The sequence below is a fragment of the Quercus suber genome, unplaced genomic scaffold, assembly GCF_002906115.3.
Source record: "Quercus suber isolate HL8 unplaced genomic scaffold, Cork oak 2.0 scaffold_16, whole genome shotgun sequence".
Lineage (NCBI taxonomy): Eukaryota > Viridiplantae > Streptophyta > Magnoliopsida > Fagales > Fagaceae > Quercus > Quercus suber.
In genome coordinates, this window is record NW_027069481.1 from 1,795,848 (window position 1) to 1,819,078 (window position 23,231).

At 35.0% G+C, this 23,231-nt stretch overlaps 1 protein-coding gene and 1 pseudogene across 1 annotated transcript; both read right to left on the reverse strand.

Moving 5' to 3' along the window:
* Window positions 1-2,409: 2,409 nt before the first annotated feature.
* LOC112001614 (2-hydroxyisoflavanone dehydratase-like) lies at window positions 2,410-5,260 on the reverse strand (annotated as a pseudogene).
* A 1,262-nt stretch (window positions 5,261-6,522) lies between these two features.
* LOC112001621 (ARM REPEAT PROTEIN INTERACTING WITH ABF2) lies at window positions 6,523-17,951 on the reverse strand. Its single transcript, XM_024033793.2, has 19 exons — window positions 17,507-17,951; window positions 17,226-17,383; window positions 14,761-14,933; window positions 14,533-14,653; window positions 14,380-14,454; window positions 14,177-14,271; window positions 13,979-14,054; window positions 13,526-13,633; window positions 12,688-12,816; window positions 12,505-12,573; window positions 12,240-12,299; window positions 11,971-12,094; window positions 11,710-11,849; window positions 10,072-10,135; window positions 9,843-9,922; window positions 8,604-8,668; window positions 8,402-8,519; window positions 8,178-8,302; window positions 6,523-6,951 (listed from the first exon to the last, which is right to left on the reverse strand). The coding sequence occupies exons 1-19, from the start codon at window positions 17,823-17,825 to the stop codon at window positions 6,852-6,854; spliced, it is 2,199 nt and encodes a 732-aa protein (XP_023889561.1). The 5' UTR covers window positions 17,826-17,951; the 3' UTR covers window positions 6,523-6,851.
* Window positions 17,952-23,231: the final 5,280 nt, after the last annotated feature.

A 23,231-nucleotide genomic window follows, 5' to 3' on the forward strand; every position in this document is an offset into this window, starting at 1 on the left:
ATCAAGAACCTCAGTCATATCTTACCCATTAACTTGCGTTTTAGGATGTATAATAACTTAATTAGTATGATATTTACCATTTTCATCAAACTAATTTTTTACTAATTAATAGTTTGAAGATTGTGGAAACACAAAATTATTTGGAAAAAATAAAAATAAATTATACAAATATAATATGGCACATGTCTCTTCTTATTTACTTAAAAGGTCCAAAATGGGCATTTGTCCCTTTCGCCAAAACTTTCCAGTAAAATACTCCCGTCTGAAACTATTTAAGGAAATGCCCTGTTTTGAAACTCGATTTTTAGAAAATCAAGTTTCAACAATTGAATTTTAGCGAACTGAAACTCAAAAATAAAAATAAATAAATAAATAAAATTGTGGAACTCAAGTTCATGGAACTCGCGTTCCTTGAAAATATTCAAGTGGAACTTGAGTTCCATGAACTTGTGTTCTATGAATGGAACTCGAGTTCCAAAAAAAATAATAATAATAAAAATAAAAAATAAAAATAAGTCTCAGTTCGCTATAACTCGATTGTCCAAAAATCGAGTTTCAAATGTAAAACTCGATTTTTAGAAAATCAAGTTTCAAAATAGGGGCTGTGGGGGTAAAAGCCCAACATTGTGTATTAGGCCTAGGGCCCCATTTTTGGGTTAGGTGTGGCCGAAGAAAAGAAAATGATTGAGAAGGATTCCATATGGGAAAGATATACCTGGAACTGATCGAGAAGTACAGTCCGAAGAGAGCATCAACAGGCCGAAGAGCGTATTCTCCTCAGATATAAAGAGTCTTGATCAAGCAAATACCTAGGAGGTTCGAGTGATCTTCCTAACGATTCCAATAATAAGGATAAGCTCTAGGCGTGTATGGAAATGATAAGAATGGAGAAATATCTAAAGGAAAAAGCTGCTACCACCGTGTTTAATGCGCTGCAGCAACTTTTCTGGCTGCATTTATATGGAGAAGACCCCTAAACAGTACAAACTCAGCTACCAACACTCATGGAGAACTAAAAAAGATACCTGATGTGACATGTACTCAAGTGAATGCTTGGATAAAGAACAAGTGTACGATGAAGATGGTTTAGAAGAAGGCTATATAAATGGGAAAGGCTTTTGAAGAAAAGGGGATCGGATAAAAGAGAAAAAGAGGAGGAAAAATGTTTTACTGTAGCTCTAAAAACTGTATTCACCTTACAATCAATAATATACATCTTCGGACATCAATTTGTTTAGCTTTTAAGTGTGTTTTTACGTGAGTTCATCCCTGAAGATCATAGTTAACTGTTATTAAATTCACAACTAGTCCAGCTCTTTCACCCGCTCTCTACAAATTCATTTTTTTGGGTTCGTTGGGCTCACAATCCAAACCTTTTGGACTTGGGCTACAAATCTTGACCCTACAGAGGCATATCCCTAAATAATTTCAAACATGGGGCATTTTACTGGAAAGTTTGGCTAAAATAGGTAAAACCCAATTTTGGCCTACTTAAAAGATAAAAATTCAGCCAAAAAAAACATTAATAAAATGCTTAATTCATGTTGATCAAGATCGAAATATCATAATTATGTTGATGTAGGTTTCTAAAAGAATAAAAATTATATCTTAAACCCTATAAAAAAAAAAAAATCCTTAACTTTAGACATAGTTTGGCTATAACTCTCACTAAAAAAATTAACATGGTCATATTTTGAAAATCTAACCATTGGATAGCATATTATTTATGTTCTTAATACGCATGTCAAATTTCACATCAATCATATGTTATTTGCTATTTCAATACATATACTTATCTTTTATGAATAATTTTATACTACAAAAATTGAAATTTAAATATTTTAATTAATAACATAACTATTAATATTTCATTTTTTTGGAAATTTTGCAAGAATGGAAAATGTAACAAGAAATTGTAATTGAATGGACCGAAATAGACCGAATGGGCCGAATTTGACCAAACAGGACTGAGGTGGTCCAAAATGGACCAAAGTAGACTTAATGGACCAGAGTTGAGTAGTTGACCGAATTGACCGAATTGACCGAACTTGACTGACTAAATGTATAGAAGTTGACCAAATTTGACCGAAATTGACTGAAATTGAACCACATCACCATTTTTTTAATTGATTTTTTTCCTATAAATTTTTAATAATATTAAATACATTAACTGAACTACCGCATACCCTTGGTGCGATGGTCACTCCATAAGTATAAATGCTTGTAGGGTGTGGGGGGGGTAAGAGTCAGGGTTCAAGTCTCTAGGAAGGAACTTCACATACATGTACACTTAGATTGGGTTATAGTAAAATTTCTATCTTGTATTAAAAAAAAAATATACATTAACCGATTAACTTTACACATTTATCTTGGACTATTTTAACTTTACATAAAATATACCTTTACACATTCATCTATTTAAAAAAAAAAAAAAAAAAAAAAAAAAAAAAAAAAAAAAAAAAAAAAATAAAAACCTAGTGTTAGTCTCTCTATAATCAATTCTATTACAAAAACCGTTTTTGTTTTTACATTTTACTCACAGAACATTTGAGATAGTCCTCGATTGAGCCTACACAACACAAAAAAGCTTGGTGGTGTGAAAAAGTCAATAAAAGTCTTGATGTTGAGAGACTTTCTCTCTCTATGTATACCCTCAACTGGTTCATTGTATAATACATATTTTAATACTAAAGATGTAGCCTCTCAAAAGTTTTCTATAGTGCTCTTTATCTCTCTTTCTCTCACTCCCAATCTCAACATAAATTGCAACTTGGTATTTATAGCATCCCATCCTCATTGACCTCCCTACTTGCAGCATCTTCCTCTACATGTAACCACTCTTTCAAGTCACAAATCATGCCACTCAAATGGTCAGTACTCGATTTACACAACGCCATCAAAACATTTCCAATCCCTCACGCACCACTAGAAGATTATGCCAGTTATCCAAGGACCCCACATTCTCCACACGTGCCAACAACATTAACGTACCACATGTGCTAGCATCATGCCCAGCCATGCTCCCATTCTCTATTTATCTCTATTCTCACTGACATTTTTAATCATGCCAAACCTTTATCTAGCACCCTAAAAGTTACATGCCAAACCATGATAATCATGCCAAACCCTTGCCTAGTTCTCTGAAAGTTACCAACTTGTTCGCGTGCCTTGCCATTTTTAGTGTTCTATTTATAATTCACTAACTATAATATGTCATGTGTTTATTTTAATTTTTAACTATAAGATGGTAGAGAGATTTTTGATTGATACTTACAATTAAGAAAATTTTTCAGTTTTTAAATCAATCATAAAGTTGATCGTACTTTCTAATAAGTTATTAAACTCCAAAAAAAGAAGAAGAAAATTACTTGAGCAGAAAAGAAGCCAAGTGTTTAATCAAATGCTTTGCATTCTCTGACTCAAAATGCAAGATATGGAAACCGTGATCTCCATCCCCCTGAACCAACTCAACTTGTCCTTCCCAAGTACTTTTTCTCAGTTCTTCATAGTAAGAAACACCTCTATCCCTCAGCTCATCCTTCTCAGCCACAGCCACGAGCACTCGAGAACACCCAAGTCCAGCCAAGCTCAGCGCTCCTGGACTCATTGGATTGATCATTGGATTATCAATAGCACCAGCTGCCCTTGGATATGTAGAGTTCATGTCCTGCACTAGACTCTGACCCTACTGGCTTTGAACCCCAAAAGAGAGGGTGGTTAAGAAAAGCTCCAAAAAATTTAACACCACCATGCAAGCTCTCAACGCCAACTCGCATGGCAATATTATGCACAATGTTAGCTCCTGCACTATCACCACCGATAAAAATTCTGTTAAAGTCACCATGATTCATCAACCATGGCTCCTTGTTGAGACCATTATTTAAAGAGTGGAGTGCAACCCATTGGAGTGCAGCCCAGCAATCTTCATAAGCAAGGGGAAGAAGGTGCTCAAGAGCTAGCCTATACTCAACTGATACAGCAACAACTTGAGCTTGAGCAACCAAACTATTGAGGCACCGTTGGTGATTGAAGGAGAAAGCAGACTCGAGGCAAAAGCCTCCGCCATGGAAGTAGACCAAGATGGGGAGTTTTGGGAGGTGGGTTTGGTTGAGACTTGGGAGGTAGAGGCGAGCAGAGATGGAGGGGTCCTGTGAGATGGTGATGTCCTTTGACGTGACTCCAGTTTCCGGGTCGTTAGGCGATGGGGCACATTGGGAGAGCCAACTAGTCGCTCAACTGAGCCATCCTTGCACATACGGATGAATGGGAGAAACCATTTCTCAACCTCCTTGGTGGTGGAAGCCATATGTGAGAGAGGGAGAAGACTTTGAGAGGGAGGAAATGACCAGATGAATATGGAATGAAACAGATAGTCCTGCTGAAGGTTCAGGTTACAACTTAGGAAGGTAATGAAAGTAACGTTTTTACTTAAAGAAAGATGGCAGCAGAGTCCAACTACCATAGGAGACTTGATCATCTTTATGGAAAGAGCTATGCTAGTGCCACATAGCGCTTCGTTGACTTCTCATTATTAAAAAGAAAGAATTGCTTTGAAAGTTGACGCCCTAGAAAATACCTTCAAAGTTTGTTCTTCTAATTAACCGAACCAAAAGATCAAACTTTGTTTAATTACGAGCTCGTGCCTGAAAACAAACGCCGAAAATACAACACGTTTGAGGTATCCTTCAAAAAAGGCTCCTGCCTTTAATATTTTATAGCATAAGCGAAATAAACTAAAATATTACAAAAACATTCCTTGGGTATAGGTTCAAGTCGATTCACCTTCACATCATTGGACGCTCTATATTGATGAAATGCATTCTTGTATGCTTCGGTTTATATATAGATGCAATTCCATTAACTAATTTCAACCAGGAAAATTGAATTATATAAATCACTGAAAACAATGAACTACTGAAGACAGCAATCCCCACCTTTTTTTTTTTTTTTTTTGGAGGGGGAGGGGGAGGGGGGCAGTTGTTCGTACTATATAGGAACTCAGTCATCAATTTTAAAAAATAAAACATAAATCCTAAGGTTGTCGCAGCGTCCAATTTCAGGGGCACTAAGTTTGGGGCTCAGGATTGATCTGCTCTCAAGGTTTGACGGAATATTATTTTCTTTCTTTTTTTTTTCTTTTTTCTTTTTTTTTTTTTTTTCTTTTTTTTGCTGGGAGACGGAATACTATTTCTAGCATTGAAGAACCTGGTAATTTCAGTGGCCCGGTTGATAATTTTTTCCAATCAATTTCTGGATACAGAAGANAGCGCTCCTGGACTCACCTCCTTCCACACACTTTTCTTTTTCTTAATTACTCTTAATTTTTTAATATTATCAAAAATTTAGAGGAACGAATCAAAAAAAAAAAAAATGGTGATGAGACCGATGTTGTAGCTAACAAAAGCATAAGAGCATCCGTAGCAGCTGTTGCAAAAATTATGTCATTTTACCACACCAAATGCCTACTTTATTATTTTACCACATCATTTTATAACATCCCATTTATCAGATATTTTATCATTCAAATCTATACATTAAAATAATATTTACTACATATTAAAATAATATTTACAACTCATCAACAGCCATCACACTGCTGCCAACAACCAACAACCACCACCACACAACCACCACATCCTTCACAACCAAAAACACAACTCAAAGCAAACCCAAACAAATCCAGCCAAATTGCACAACAATCAACCATAACCTCAACCCAAACAACCCATCAAATCCCAACCAAATCCTTCACGACCCAAACAAATCCCAGCCAAATCCCAACCCAAACAAATCCAGCCAAACCCTAGCCAAATCCTCTGCCACCCATCAACTGCCTCAACCAATCACCGACCAAAACCCCAACCCAACCAACCCATCAACAAACAAACTCAAGTAACCACCAGACCAAAATCCACAACGCTGCCGCAACCAACCTCGACCCACAATACCACCGACTCAAAACCTTGACCCACAACTCATAGCCCACCAATACCAAATTGGAAGCCCTACCACTACCACCACCTCAACCACAAACCCCGACAAACCCACCGCCTCCACACCCTCACCCACACCCACTTCCAAACCCAAAACCTTCATAATCCAAGTCAACCCAAACTCCAAACCCACCATCTTCATCAGCGTCATCATTATAGCCTAGCCCATCCGAACCCACCCACCTCCATCGGAACCGAACCCATCAAACCATAGCCCAAAAAAAAAAAAAAAAAATCATTGCTAGAGAGAGATCAGCGTCGACGTTGGCATAGGCGTGGAAGAGCAGTGAGGTTAGGGTTTTAGAGGAGAGGATTGGGGTGAGAGAGAGAGGTTTGACTGCCCTCACGGAATTAATCTAAGAATTTTTTTTTTCTTTTTTCTTTTTTTTTTTTTTCCTTTTTTTTGATGGGAGACGGAATACTATTTCTAGCATTGAAGAACCTGGTAATTTCAGTGGCCCGGTTGATAATTTTTTCCAATCAATTTCTGGATACAGAAGAAATCAGTGGTAATACCATAAAGATACTGTTCAAAGAGAAATCAAGCAACGTATAATTATTGCACAAAAAAGCATCTTTCAGGGAATGCCAAATTCACTACACTTGGGACTACACTTTGAAGTCATATAACCATCAGTGCATGAATGACAATATGATCATGGTCATATTCCCCTCAATATCTAAGACAATGGCGTTACAGAAGAAACTCACAGCGTGATCACAAGCAACAGGACTCTGGCATCAGAGAAAGATTACGAGCCTCACTACAATCAACAAATTAGAACCTTCCACTGCCTCAACAAGAACTACCATTTCTGTACACATTTGGTTAGAGATCAAGAATAGAAGGGCAGCAATCTAGAGCCGCATGTTATGTGAGTTATGCTTAGTAAGTGCTTTAGCAAAGTAATTACGGATCTCTGGTATTATACGCTGGATCAGATGAGAGTGCGAGTGCCTGCAAATTCCAGCATAAGGACAATTTGAGCAGATGACAAGAACAAATTGGAGTTTATTTTTTATGAGATGTTGGATACGAATTTTCTATCATTCTAAACAAGAAATGACATTATCAAAATTCAAAACTGTGGCTTGCCAAGTGAAAATTCAGGATCCTAACTTATGTTTATCTAGAATGCGTTACAGCTCATGGGTTTCTAACAATCATGTGACTTTGTCACTATTTTTGTAACAATATATTACATAGCAGTTTGATTTGACTTCTTAATTGGTCTCTCTTGGTCTCATTCATACCAAATACCAAAACAAATCCTCTCTACTATCCAGTTAATATGTATCAGGATGTAACGTTAATTTTAGCCATGGGTGCCTTTCCTCCTCTTTTTCTCGTTCACTATTCTAATTTCTCTCTCGTTTCTTCTTTCTAAGCAATATATATATATATATATATATACAACCACCATATCCAATAGAATCTCCTTCTAACATTGTGCAGGGAAGCATAACCATTTCAAAATTTCACCTTTACAACTATCAGCATGCTTCATCAATTTCTTTCTCAGCTGCATTGGTTATAGCAGAAGGAATACAATTTGACATAAAAGACCTCAACTAATTCCACTGAGCAAAGTAACATCACAAGAAATAACACAGCCAGAACCATGTGAAAGCATGAGAAAAACACTCTTATAACCCCCAAGTCCCACACTTGTGTTCATTAATAAACACAAAATTCTACTTACCCACAGAGAGACAAAAAATTTAACCTACAATACTGCCACTAGGGTGGTATAAGTCTCCAAAATCTCAAGCCTAAGCTCTGATACACCATTCTGTCACACCCCAACTCATCATTAGCATGATATTGACCACTTTGGATTGCCCCTCACAGTTTTAAAAGGCTTCATGCCAATAAGAGTCTAAGGTCTCCATATAGGCACAGGACCTCCCCCTACCTAGGCAATGTGGGAGTCGACCAGAATTTGGTTTTACCTCACCTCACCCTACTTAAGAGGTCTTTTCGCCTTTTAGGTCGCCAGAAGCATCATATTCTATCAGATTACCGCCCATAAAACTCAAGAATGGTTCTCAAAATTATTTAGAACTTTTTCCTCCATTTTTTTATAGTAAAAGAAGCAACATTATAAATGTTAGATTATTTCAAATTGCTAATGAATGATTTGAGAAAAGCAGGAAAAGAGACAAGTTGAAAGGAACACATACCCTGCCCTATCACTCAATTTATCAAATTGCTCCAAGATAAACAAGATGCACGTGTGCCTCAATGACATTGCATGGAAGGCTTCTGAAAGTTCGTACATGCTTGACACATTCTCCAATGATATATCCTGAGATTTATATTAGATAGTCATAAGACAGCCACTTTACAATTCAAAAAGGCCTAAATTGTGTGTGCACTTGTGTGTAAACCAACATTCATTGCTCACCTGTGCAATACTATACTCGCAAAGTCGCTTAAGCCCCTCCAAGAGATACTGATCAGCAGCTCTGAGGAGATCTTGTGCAATATCCAATGTAACGTCTACAGATCCAGTGTATATGAATCTGGAGAAAATGAACAGTAAGTAAATTATGAATACTCATTGTACACAGCTTTCGTCAAAAAGCAAGCTACGGTACCCATTATACCTCATCATCAACTCGAAAACGTCCCATTTAATATTTGGAATCTCTATGTCCCTGGCATCCTTTTCCTGTAATATACGTAAACAGGAATAAATTAAAATATGCATATGAATAAACATACATTCACACAGGTTGAACAACTGACTTCACATGAGTTCGGTAAAGCTTTTTGAAGAAGCTGCAGTTTAAATAATTGATAAATGAAAACAGTCTGTTCAAAAAAGCCAAAGAGCATTCAATCATCTAAAGGGTTTTTTTTTTAGGTTTTCAATCATTTGCCCCATCAGTCTCTCTCCCTCTCTTTTTCATTTTCATCTCATCTCCTTTTCAGCCACCACCCTTCTCTCCCTCACTTCAACTTTCTTCTTCCTCTCACCCTATGTAAGAGCTGCCTTGAGGTAGTAGTGGTTCTGGGTTTTGATTGAGATGGCAATAGAGTGGGTCCAATGAGCTTCAGTGGCAGTGGTTTTAGGCTTCAGTTGAGATGGTGATAGATCTGTCAGGTGAGCGACCTCCAGTGCTGGTGGTTTTGGGTTTCAATTGAGATGGCAACAGATCAAGTCTGATAAGTTTTGATGGCAGTGGTTTTGGGGTCCAGTGAGCTTCAGTGATGGTGGTTTTCATTGTGGGCTGCAGCAAATCTGGTTTATTTTATTAAACAATGAATGATGTCACTGTGTAAGCTCCGAATTTTCATAAAAAAAATCAGGGCTATTTTTACCAAACAGGGACTAAGGATAATTTACTGCTTTGCTATTTAAGTGCCCACTGCCCGATCAGTCTTCTTAAGTGCTCCTTAAAAATGCACCCCCTGCCATTTTAAATACATGATTTCTCATCCCAGAAGGCGCATTTCAGTTTCTTTCCAAACAGATCAAAAAGATTTACTACCCCCATTTAGCAAGATTTTACCCCTAATAAGATTCCTCCTAGGGTAGCTTTCTTTTTATGGACTACTGCCTTGGGAAAGATTTTGACTACAGATAATTTACAGAAGAGAGGCATTATTATTATCGATTGGTGCTATATTTGTAGAAGGAGTGGGGAATCGGTGGATCATCTCCCTCTTCACTGTCCCATATCGTATGAGTCATGGACAATGGTGTGGAGTTTGTTTGTTCTTCTATTGGTTATGCCTCAGAGGCTTTGTGATTTGTTAGCAGCTTGGCAAGGTCCCTTTGTTCGCAGCTTGTGATTTGTTAGCAGAATGATATATGATTAAACACAATGTATAAATCTTACCCGGTAACCACCATCAAACATTGCACGGAATGCATCTGAAGAAGCAAGCAGGCAGATTCTATGAGCATAAAACCGTTTACCTGTAATAGAAACAGGAAGCACACCTAAGAACTCGAAGGGGTCATTCATGCCAACAAAATTTTCATTGTGGCAAGCACATTACTTTCTCCAAAACATGTAATGCAGCTTGAAGTAGGCAAAATTATATGAAAATAAATCATTTTCAAACCTTCAACTAGAAATGTAACGTCAGATAATGTAACGTTGTTTACATATTGCTCCCCTAAATAGACCTGCAGAAAAGAATTATCATCATCATAGTTATTCAAAGAAAACCCTCATGCATGAAACAAAATGCATAGAAGTTGGAGCTACCACAACCCAGCATTCATGCAGGAGACGCACATGCACCACAGGAGTAGGCACATTTTTCTTTTTCTTTTTTCTTTTTTCTTTTTTTTTTTTTGACTTGCTGGAATCTCCTAAATGACACTACATACCCAAAACAGATTGTCAATCTAATTTAATAAAGTGTCCAACCATTTTAGAAACTCAGAATAAAGACAAGCAGAAGAAAACTACATACCAAAATACCAAACTTTTATTAATTTCAACTCATTTATAAAATGTTAGGCTGGTGCCTGGTAAGTCCTTAAAAAAATTCCCGCAGTGCATTCTTATAAGAATTTTACTAATATTATGATGCGAAAGGAGTACTAGCACAGCATTAAAGTACCGAAAGCATTTTAAAGAGAGTAGTGGAATCATTGATTCAGTTAGGGCATGTTTGATAGTCTGTAATAGGCACTGCAATGTAATAGTTATTCATATAGTTTAGCTATTTTTTAGTTTGGTTGTGTTTTTATTACAGGAAATAGTCATTCCTTATGAATAGATATTTTTTAAAATGAGAAATAACTATTCCTCTCTAAAATGGTTGTAATAGTTACTCTTTAGTAAGTGTAATAATTTCTAAAATTAATATATTTCTAAATAAACAAATTTTTCATATTCTCGTAACAATTATAAAAATTAAAAAAAATTAAAAATAAACATAAAAAATAACTCATCTCTCTCTCAAATTTAAAAAATATTATTTTAAAGAAATATAATTGCATGAGTAAGATATTTCTTAAAATAAATCTTAAGTTTTATTCTAATATTACAACTCAACCAAACTTTTGAATAAGTTTAGTAATTCTATTTTCAAAATCACAAGAGCAATTTCTCCTTTTTTTTAATTCATTTTCATTTTTGTTATGGTAATGCAATGCAAGAGGTCTCAAAAATCAGGTTGTTTACATATTTTATTCCCAATAATAAAGATTACAATTCTTGTCGTAATCCTCATTCAGTATACCAAATTGCCCTTAGAATGAAATAATCCCTAACACTGCGTTAACAATAAGCACACCGCTTAATTAGGGCNTTTTTTTAATTCATTTTCATTTTTGTTATGGTAATGCAATGCAAGAGGTCTCAAAAATCAGGTTGTTTACATATTTTATTCCCAATAATAAAGATTACAATTCTTGTCGTAATCCTCATTCAGTATACCAAATTGCCCTTAGAATGAAATAATCCCTAACACTGCGTTAACAATAAGCACACCGCTTAATTAGGGCTTAGTTTAGTTCTGTTGAGTTGAGATTGTAAGCAAACAACCTATTGTCCAACAGTTGAAAAACCCTAAATTTAAGAGGATGCACCAATTAGATCTAACATATCACTAACCAAACCCATAGAAATTTGCATTTATAACTCTTCTCTAACCATGTTAGCCCTATATCAAGTTTTAGCCACATAGATACAATTTATCTTATGATAGAAAGCATGAAGAAAACAAGATTTAAAAAAGGAAACCTACCTGTGGTGTTGGAGATGGGGGAGCTGCATCAACAGGAGAAAGAGCCATGGCTTTATTGGACAACCTGTATAGAGCCACAGCACCATCAAGTTGCTGCTTAGGGCTAGAAGAACTAAGAAGCCCAAGGAGCAACTCCAACCCTGCAAGAATGTGTTGTATTAGCAACTTTAGAACAGCATCAACACAATTAATAAAGGAATTTCTGTGCAAGGAAAAAACGGATTAAAATAGATAGAGGAGATTACTGAGGGTTTGACATGCCATTGTTATCAATAAATATGGTTCTCTGGTCATCTGGGGAACAAAGATGGGCAAGAGCCAAAGCAACTCGTCTTTGGACAGCCTTCTCTGCTACACGCATAAGATATAACAGATGGTTCAAGACCTACATTGAGAAAATTAAGGGATTAAAATCTCGAACATATTGATCATAGATATTTACGGATGCATAAGAACAAAAAATTACAATCATGCCTGGCATTGCAAAAGACAACAACAGATTGAAAGTAACAATATAAGAAGACACTAACCCGTCCATGAATCTTCTCCTCTAATCTTTTCAATGTCTTGGCTACACAATCTTTTGTTGCCTGCAAGTAAATTTATCAACTCTATTTCGTTAAGATATGCCCCAGCCCCAAAAAAATAAAACAGCAATATACCCAGATTCATCATGATTAACAAGAAATCGTGTTATGTTCTTGTCTGCAATATGGCATCAGCAGCACAAGAAATTTAGAGAAAACGTAATAAACACAGCTAATTTTAGTAAACTGAATTGAAGCAAAAACATACTTGAACTATAAACTCTCCATCCTGCAGCTTCTGAACGCCTCCCACCCTAATAAAATCAGACACATTATCCTACAGGAGAAATGAATAAACACAATAAATATTACAATGGTTTTAAATAACATGTTGAAGCAATTCAAGGTATTGAGCCACAATAATTATAAAGATTCGTAGGTTATAACAAACCTCATTGTCTGCTAGGCCATAGAGAGCGAATGCAGCATTATGTTGCAAAGACCCATTTTTGGAATCCAGAAGCTTCAGTAATGGCACCAAACCACCATTATGAGCAATACCAGCTTGGTTGTGTGTGTCCTGAAAGTAGAGATTCTTTTCAATCCAAAAAATTCATTTAGCAATAAGTATGCAACAAGTGTTATACAAGTGAGATATTGCAGAAAACAAGCATTAGGCAACCATGTTCCAAATTAGTAGTCTTGCTCAGTGTCACATGTATTTCAATTTTTTTTTTTTTTAATTTCAAGACACCATAGCCTGAGAAAGACTTGAACTTATTTACGGCCATGAAAAGAATTTTTCGCTAACATGCAGAGAACTTCAGTAGGAGGAAGAACACAATAAATAGAAAGCGATAGAAAACATAAACAAGCAAACATTCATTCCCTCATTTGATCAAAGTGGAGGGTGAGGTTGTGGATTCGAAACCCACTGGGTGCATGTGACTTACCAATTAAAATATTGAACAAATAAACAAGCAAATATTCCAATAATTTTAGAAACCTGAAGAACTTGTAACTGTAGGAGATAGTAGAATAATTTCCCTATGATGATCAGTTTAAGAATGACTTCATCTGCTCAAACATATAATCTTCCAATGAAATTAAAATTTTCCCAAAACATGATAATCCACCAAATATGGTCAAGTAAATGCACAAATCCAAAAGTAACTTCTAGGAAAAAAAGAAATCATCCACTGCACAAATGCAATGGCCACTTATAATCAGGAAGTAGCATCTATGATTTGTGATTTAATGAAAGTAAACAAACTTAGACAAATGATAACCTGTGCCAACCTCCCCAATGCAAAGGCTGACATTTCTCTAAGCTGAACATCAGAAGATTGAAGCATCTCAATCAAAGGTTTGACAGCACCCCTCTGTACAATGTGAACCTGCAGAATTCACACTTTTTCAATATAAAAGAGGAAAGGGAGGGGGGGGGGGGGGGGGGGGGGAGTTATAAAAAATTATAACCATTGAAACTTCATCTCAGAAGATTTAGAGGAAAAGGTAAAATAATAAGCCAAATTAATCATCATGCAAAGCTGATTCACTGCTTATTAACTAAGCATACAGGTGACAAACATTTGGAGTTATAAACAACCATCACGACCTGAAAAAGTCATTAGCAAATCATTCCGTCTAATTTCCACTGTCTTCTTGGCAACAAAACAAAGGAGAAGCTTTTTTTACTCTAGAAATGAATAATAAAGTAAAAAGGCAAATATATTGTCCACCTTGCAATCAGAATCAGTTGCAGCAAATTGTCCAAGTAACAAGGCTGCCTCCCTTTGACTCTCAGAACATAACGAACTGTCATACAATATAAAAACTTAGAAGTTGCAAAACAAAATGACTATCCTTTTAACTTATAATTTGTTTCTGTTGAAAAAGATACCCATAACTAATGACAAGAATTCAAGATTGCAACACACCTAAGTAATCCAATAACGGGTTGCAGAGCTCCAGCCTGAAGAACTTCTTTCTTTATGTTTGGAGATGAGTGCACCAGATTTCCGATCACACCAACCTGCAACCCATGAAAAAGATCTCAATGCTGCAGAAAATGTGAAGTGCAAACACCAAATTCCACACAACTGTAGTTTATAATATAAATTGCATCCTCAAAAGAACCTACCGCTTCATAATGTATAGCAGTATCTTCAGATCGAAGCATTAGAATGAGGGTAGGAAGTGCATTGCATTCAACAATCTGCAAAGTCATGATGCTATATGGTTTAATGATGTTCAACTTCAGATATCCAATTTTTTAATGAAAGAAAGGTCTAACCTGATTCTTGTTTTCATCATTTTTAAAAGCCAGGGTTCGCAGCGCCCCAGCGGCAGCTCTTTGCACCTTTGTATCAGTGAATTCAAGCAAGTCAACAAGAGGTGGAATTCCACCTTCCATCCTGTATATATATATATATATATATCCACTCCATATGGTCATTAAAATAATAACAATAATAAGAATGATGATGCTGAATACAAAGCTGTAGCACAAAGAGAAGCAAACCTGACACGGGTTTTAATGCTGCTATTTTCATGAGCAAGGTTGGTGATAGCATCAGCAGCTCGACGAATAACACTATTCACAGCACGAGAACTAGAACCCTCCTTGTGCCTCTTTAACAGATCCACAAGATGTGACAATGCACCAGTGTCAACTATGAGTTGTTGATGCTCAGGCTGGTAACAGAAAACATGAAAAATATAATTAGACTACAGGTTAAGTGCCGGTTTTTTAAGGCTGAAAACACATTAAAATTTAAAAAGTCACACAAGAGCTGACAATGTGACCATTATTAAGAGAAGCTCATGATATACCACAAAACAGAAACATGGCTGAGACAACACACAACAAGGCATCATCAACTTCAATCAATACAAATGGCAAAATGTAACCCACCCAAGGGAGAGCATCTACCCTACCAAAACAGCACAATAAGTACAGTAACATAGTTTCTCACTGAATAGCACACTTTTAACATTTTCTACAGTCATTATTCATAAATGCTTCATGTGCCAATAAAGCTAAACTGAAATAAACCCAGTGTTAATACTGAAAACAGTTTCCATCGACAAATAACCAACAGTCTCCTACAGTGGATAGAAAATGCTTAAATCACACTTAGTTAATTCAAAAAAAAAAAAACCAATCCAAGAATTTTATCAGGTCTGAAAACTACTTAGAGGGGCACCACAAAGAACAATTAAACACTTGAATCACAGCAACATTGTTACTGATAAGAATATATCAGACATTTTACTGATAAGAATAAATCAGGTCCGAAAACGTACAGCATAAAGCATGAGAGAGAGAGAGAGTGTGTTTTAAAGCACCTGGTCTTATAAACTTCAAGAAAACCACGAAAGGGATATATGGGCTTCCTTCCATACAGATTTTACAAAGTGGTTATTTCAGTTTAGCTGTAACAAGGGTACAAAGTTTTGGCTAGACAACCTGCTACCTTCTCTTTTCAGTGACTTTGAACACTTGCATATCAATTAAAAAGAATTTTGTTTCTATTTTATTAAGGTTACTGCTAATGATTGATGTTCTCTTTCTTTTCTCCACCATGACTTTGGGGCCTTGAAGGTTCCGTCTTGTTTGTTAATAGCAATTATAACAAAAAATAAAATATAGTGCAACTTTTCTTTCGATTTTATTCTACTTTCTTTTTTTCCTTTTCAAATAGGAGGCAAAAGAGTGATCACAAACTAAAATATCTAATGAGATCTACATAAATTCCAAAAAAAAAAAAAGAGTACAAATCAACATTGAAAACCAACATATTTGGACACATCATAGATTGATTATCGTGTCTAAACGAATATTACACAAAATATAGCTAAATCTTTGTTTACTAATAAATTAAGAAAATGCTTTGACATCTAATAAGGTTGAATGGAAGTTTCAGAAGTGCAGTTGAACCTTTCTGTTTTGGGCCTCAGTACAGTGGTACTCTTGCAGTGTTTGCTAATTCGCACTCTTTTGCATGTAATTCTTTGGTTACAAATCTTTAGGCTATCTTGCGTTTTGTATTGATTATGAAGTATCTACTAGAACAAAATCTTTTACTTGTAAAAAAATACGAACAAAAGTTGGAGCAACCACCAAAAGTAATGTCTTAGGATCACCAGCAAAAATTTCTACCGTGCAGTGTGCCAGTGACCTCCATTTGAAAAATGCAGCATTCAAGATTTAGAACATATTCTTTTATATAAAGAAATACCTAAATGAAACTAAATGCAAACACTTCCCAGGGAATTTCCAAACAACGCCCCTTTCTATATTTGAACTGTCACAAATGCTTGCCACTTTTAACACTCTTGCTCCATTAAATTTGTCTTCCATGTATCCTTTCATATCATTCTTACAAAATTCGAACATCAAAAATCTTACTTATGGCGCAAACAAATAGCTAGCATGTGCAAGCTATGAAGTAAGAAGAGCCGTGCTAACGAACCAATTTAAGCAGCAACAACAACAACCAAGCTTTAGTCCCAAAATTTTCAGGTTGGCTATGGATCCTCAACAGACTAGTCAGGGTCAGTCACACATTCTTTTCCATCACACACCAACACATTATTTGTAGCGGAACCATTCATAATAGTCACTAAATTTATTTACCCTAGCTGTCAACTTACCCTAACTAACTGATTTATTGCTATAATAAATTTCCAACAATCATTCATTATATTCTTCATCTGTTAGTAACTATACAGTAATATTAGTTGCTTAAACACTAAAATTTCCAACCTTCACAACAAGCAATTAGCAACAACTTCAATTCACACCAAATCGAATAAATCAACACAAAATCAAGAGCGTATATACTTAAATTAAACGAAATTAAGTAACTGAAATTTTTTAATCTTCACAACAAGCAATTAGCAACAACTTCAATTCACACCAAACCGACATAATTGACCTAATTAAACAAAATTTAAGTAAAATCAAAGAAAAAACCAAGTTACCTTCACAGCAAGAAGCCCTAGCGCAAAAGCACTTCCTTTCTCGACTTCATGCTCATACGGCTTCGAACTCCGCTCACCTTCACTACAAGCCGGCGCTTGTAGATGCTTCACCAAAGCCGGTACTGCGCCGCCTTCAACAATCACGTTAACCACTTCCTCTGCACCACACACGCACACAAACAAAATCCAAAAATCTCCATAAATTCCAAAAATTCAAACCAAAAGAAACTGTTTCTACTCCTGAAGAAGATCAGAGAGAGTGAGATCGGGGGGAAAATTACCGTTTTTGGCGAGTTCGGCGAGGACGTGAGTGGCGCGTTTGGCGGCGGAGCGATCGGGCTCTCTCCAAGAGAAAGAGGAGTTGAGGACAGTGACCTGAGCAGCGACCTCGCAGAGTAGAGCTTGCCTGGCGTCGCCGGAGGGAGGGCCGGAGATCTCTCCTCCGATGCCTCCTCCGCCGCCGCCTCGCTCATCTTCTTCCTCTTCTTCGATGATTTCATCTTCTACTTCCAGTTTACGCTTTTGCCCCTTCCTCTCCGGGAAGTTGTGATCTTGATGATGATGATGTCTCAGATGATGAGGATGATTATTCTCCTCCATGCACTCTTTAACAAATAGGAGATGAAAAATTGCTCCCTCTCTCTCTCTCTCTCTCTCACAGAGGCACAGCACAGGTTTAGCTAAAGCATTAAAGCGAGAGCGAGAGGCTGATCCAAAATGGAAAAGTAAAAAAAAAAAAAAAAAAAAAAAAAAAAAGAAGGAGATTTGAAAAGGCACACGCAGTAAAAAAAAAAAAAAAAAAAAAAAAAAAAAAGAAGGAGATTTGAATAGGCACACGCAGTTTCTCAACCAACAAAAAAAAACAAGGAATGCGCACACGGAGATTGGAGGGTATTTTCGGAATTTAAGGACTAAATGCCTGTTTGGGTTTCGTTTATTTTGTTAAAATTAAAAATTTATTTCTAAAAGTACTATAGATAAATGTGGAAGTTTACTGAAATAATATAGTAGGGTCTATAAATAGTACCAAAAAATACAATATAGCTCATAAATAATAGCAAAAATAAAATAAATAGTGAAATAATTTTCATTTTTATTGGTTTCCAAACGAACGCTAAGAAGAAGTCAGAATGCTTGGCTCTTTTCTTTTTGACTAAAGTGAACTTTTTGAAACTTAGGACTGTTTAGTAACGTTATTCTACTAATGTTGTTTGTATTTTTTTTAAAATATGTGTGAGTAAAAAAATATGTGAAAATATGTGTAATATTGTTTAAAAATTGAAAAGTGTTATTTAAACTACCATATCAAACGACCCTAGAAATTAGAATTTAGGTTTTTTTTTCTCAAAAAAAAAATTGGTTATTTTTTTATTTTAATTATTTTTGAAGATTCTGTTTTAACAATTTATTGTTGATTTGTTTTTATATTTATATTGACCTTTTATGTTTAAAAATTTGTTAAAGTTTTTATCTAAATCAATATAGAAACTCTCTAACTTAAAAAATTTATTTCTAAAAGTACTATAGATAAAGGTAAAAGTTTACTGAAATAATATAGTAGGGTCCATAAATAATACCAAAAAATGCAGTATAGCTCATAAATAGTAGCAAAAATAAAATGAATAGTGAAATAATTTTCATTTTTATTGGTTTCCAAACGAAGGCTAAGAAGAAGTCAGAATGCTTGGCTCTTTTCTTTTTGACTAAAGTGAACTTTTTGAAACTTAGGGCTGTTTAGTAACGTTATTCTACTAATGTTGTTTGTATTTTTTTAAAATATGTGTGTGTGAAAAAATATGTGAAAATATGTGTAATGTTGTTTAAAAACTGAAAAGTGTTATTTAAACTGTCATATCAAACGACCCTAGAAATTAGAATTTAGGTTTTTTTTTTTCAAAAAAAAAATTGGTTATTTTTTTATTTTAATTATTTTTGAAGATTCTATTTTAACAATTTATTTTTGATTTGTTTTTATATTTATATTGAACTTTTATGTTTAAAAATTTGTTAAAGTTTTTATCCAAATCAATATAGAATCTCTCTAACTTATTACCTAATAATTTATAAAACCATCAAATTTTTCTTAACTTAAATTAGTTTAGAAACTCTCTAACTTATTACATGATGACTTATAAAACTATCAAATTTCTATAAACCATTTTGACTCGATGAATGTTCATTTTTAAACTGTTAAAATGAAAATTTTGAAATATAGAAAGATAAACAAAAAAACTAAGTCAAATATGAATAAGGTTCAAATTAAAACTTTGATACATAAAGGTTCAAATCAGTTTAGAAACTCTCTAATTTTATACCTGATAATTTATAAAACCATCAAATTTCTCTAAACCTAAATTAGTTTAATTCTCTAACTTATTACATGATGATTTATAAACTATTTTGACCCGATGAATGTTCATTTTCAAACTGCCAAAATGAAAATTTTAAAATATAGAAAGACCAAAAAAAAAAAAAATCAAACATGAATAAGGTTCAAATTAAAACTTTGATACATAAAAGTTCAAATCTGTCTAGAAACTCTCTAACTTATTATCTGATAATTTATAAAAGCATCAAATTTTTTTATACCTAAATCAATTTAACTCTCTAACTTATTAGATGATGATTTGTAAAACCATCAAATTTCTCTAAACCATTTTGACCCGATAAATTTTCATTTTCAAACTATCAAAATGAAAATTTTGAAATATAGAAAGATAAACAAAAAACTAAATCAAGCATGAATACAGATCAAACTAAAAACTTTGATTCATAAAGAATCGAAACGAAAATAATCCAAACTTGAAGAGAACTTTTAAGTGTTAAAATGAAAATGAGAACCAAAAAATAATATTTTAATTTTCCTTTCTTTTCTTTTCTTTTTTTCTCTTTTTCTTTTTCTTTTTCTTTTTCTTTTTTCTTTTGCGGTGAAACGTGTCGGGTGTAAACCGGCCACACTATTTTTTTTCCGGGTTTGAAACACTGCGCAGTGCGCACCGATCCCTTATTTGATGAATGGGCTAACGTGCGCTCCTATCGGAAAGTGCGGAAATGGAGTAGAATGAGCTAACGTGCGCATGCTTGGTGAGTGGGTGTGGGACCTTGGGAGGGGTCTAGGCCTGGGTCCACTTCGCTGCACGTTTGCTTTGGTTTGGGTTAGAGTAACTATAGGCCCATCTTTGTGGCCCACGATAATGTATAATCGTGCCGACAAGTAGGAAATTAGATTGATTTGGATGGGTTCCGGTCGGGTTATTTGAACAACCCATTTTTTGTCGAATAATAATTGGTCCATGTCATGGATACAAATTTTTTTTTTTCCAAATTGTAATTAGAGAAATATCACTTTTATCTAAGTTCATATTAAAATAATTTTTGTTATCAAAATTAGATTGTTTGTGTAAAATAATTTAATGGGTCATATAGATATATACTTTAGTAGAACAGACTATGCACTTGTTGAATTTTGCTCTCTATTAGCTTTACAAACTTACTATCCTGATCTCTCCACCTTTTGGAAGAAATTCAAGTATATTCCATGCTTCAAATTCCAGGCACTATTAATGGTGTCCCTAAAGAGAGATCGTCTATTTGAGAGAGTACTCACAAAAACTATAAACATGTTCTTTTTTCTCTAGTCTAGCATAATTTGACTGTTATAGGAGTATTTAAATACAAGTAGATATAAACCTACTGTTAGAATAGTGACCCCTAAAAACACTCAACTATTCAACTTAAATCACTCCACTAATAATCTTTTTTTTTTAGGCTACTCCACTAATAATCTTGACAACTTATCAAGGATCAGTTTAAATTTGAACTCATCAAAATTTAAGTCCACTTATTAGACAACCCACGTGGATGATATATGGCCATAGGTTATGGGTTGGGTCAAATCCGACCCCCATTACTTACCGTCTAAAGTTTTGTAGTTTTGAATCTTCACTAAAACAAACATTTTAGCATGGATTTGATCAACTTTAAAATGAGATTTCCTCCCTTGCGCAATTGCGGTAAGTTGTGACAATTATTATTAAAAAAAAAAAATGGTTGGTAATTTATTTGGAAATTTTGTTGACTTTGGAATATTTAGGTGACTAATTGTGGGCACAAAGCTCATCAATCAGCAACAACCAACCCAACTAGCAGACTCATGCACGTGACGTGAAGACATGAGGACGTGATTTTACACGAATTGTGTTTATAAGGTCCTTCCAAAATCACATGCGTAAGGTAAGGTGCACACATTATTTGATTGGAAAAGAAATCTGGGCCCGCACTGTTTTTTGATTTTTTGACAATATGAATAAAATATGCATTAGAATAGAGAATGCAGGTCCGCTACTGTCAATGTCTGGAAGTAATAAAGATGTTATCGTTATGCAAGCCAGCCATTAGGACTAGAGAATCCTATGAAGCAAGATTTTAAAATTAGGGTATATATGCATGGGCCAGTCAAGAAGTTCAGCCCTATACATATTGAATAGTGTCACAGTAACATCACACTTGCATTTCGTTGGGCTTCTAAGTAGAATGTACTTCAGTTTAGGTCCATAATAGGATTTTTTGGTAACAGATTATGAGTCATCGTCTATTATTTTCATATGAATACACCAGTTTTTCTTCATTATTTACACTACTCAAAGTTGAAACAAAAGTTGTGTCCACAACTGTTCTCGCTATCACTTCTTTTATCTCTGTATTACGTCACTTCTTTTATCTTTGTATTACAGAAGGTCCAAGTAGAGTGAATGTGGCAACTCAATGTGCAATTTCCAGGAAGGATCTTCAAGAAATGCTTTTGTTTTTTAGCTCATCAATTTTTGTGTGCTCAGTGAGCTCACAATAATGTTTATTAATTACTCTTGTGACTTGTACGTGATGTGAAGCATTAACCTTAAAAGGCTACCTCTATTTTTGTTTTGCTGAATCTTAAAAGGCCACCATTGATTGTTTCTTAACCTTAAAAACTGATTTCCTAATTACTTTTTATAGATTGCTCTATAGTGATCTCACTTCGATGGATACATTTTTTGTTTTGGTGCAACTGTTCACCGAGATGCTTTGAACGAGTGAATTAGTATGTGACTTACGAACATTCTGCCTTTTGCAATGAGTGTCGTAACAAATTGAACACAAATGAAAAGCGTTTTGTGCTTGAAGATTGTTTTCAGTTTTATGGTCTAATAATATTAATATCCGGGGTTGACAAATGTCATAAGTCCATAACCAATATGGCAAATTGTCTCATGAGTCATGACTGTTTCATCAAAAAAAAAAAAATTTGTCTCATGACTGTAGCTTTTCTCTAGTACATGAATAAATCTCGGAGATGTTTAACAAGTCCAACACTTAAAGAATATGCTTATGTTGAACTTGTAAGCAAGCATCACAATCCTCCCACTCGTCTCCTCATGTTTTAAGCCTATTTAGACCTCCTCCAGTCAGCTGTTTTATGTTGAAAGGTTTTTCATTTTTCACTTCCTTCTCTTCTTTCTGATCTCTTTTCCCTTTGGCCAAACATCTAGTTAAATGAATGTCATCTGCTCTATGGCAATTGCCAATCAAGGTAGGGCAGCGTTTTAAACTAGCCTTGATTCACTGATAATATTTGTGATTCTCATGAGCAATTTCACCCATGAATTCATTCTGCACTTAAAATAAATAAAGAACATAGCTAGCCTTCCTTTCTTAGACTAAATGTGCATGTCTATTTTTTGACAAATTCAACTGGAATGGCCAGGTCGCAAGATTTGGAAATCACACACACACACCCCTAATGAGCTCTTTTATTGCCTCTACTAGGTTTCTTAGTTGTTGTTTGTTCAATCGCTACGATTCTTAGCTGCTCTTAATGTTGCCCTTGTCAGCACCTACAACTTTTCAGTATCTAGATTCTAGCATCCATTGATTTAGTCTAAAAACATATAATCTTTTGCCTTAAGAAATAAATCGTTTCCACAAACAATTAACACTAGCTGATGACATAGTTGAGTATGTGGTAGA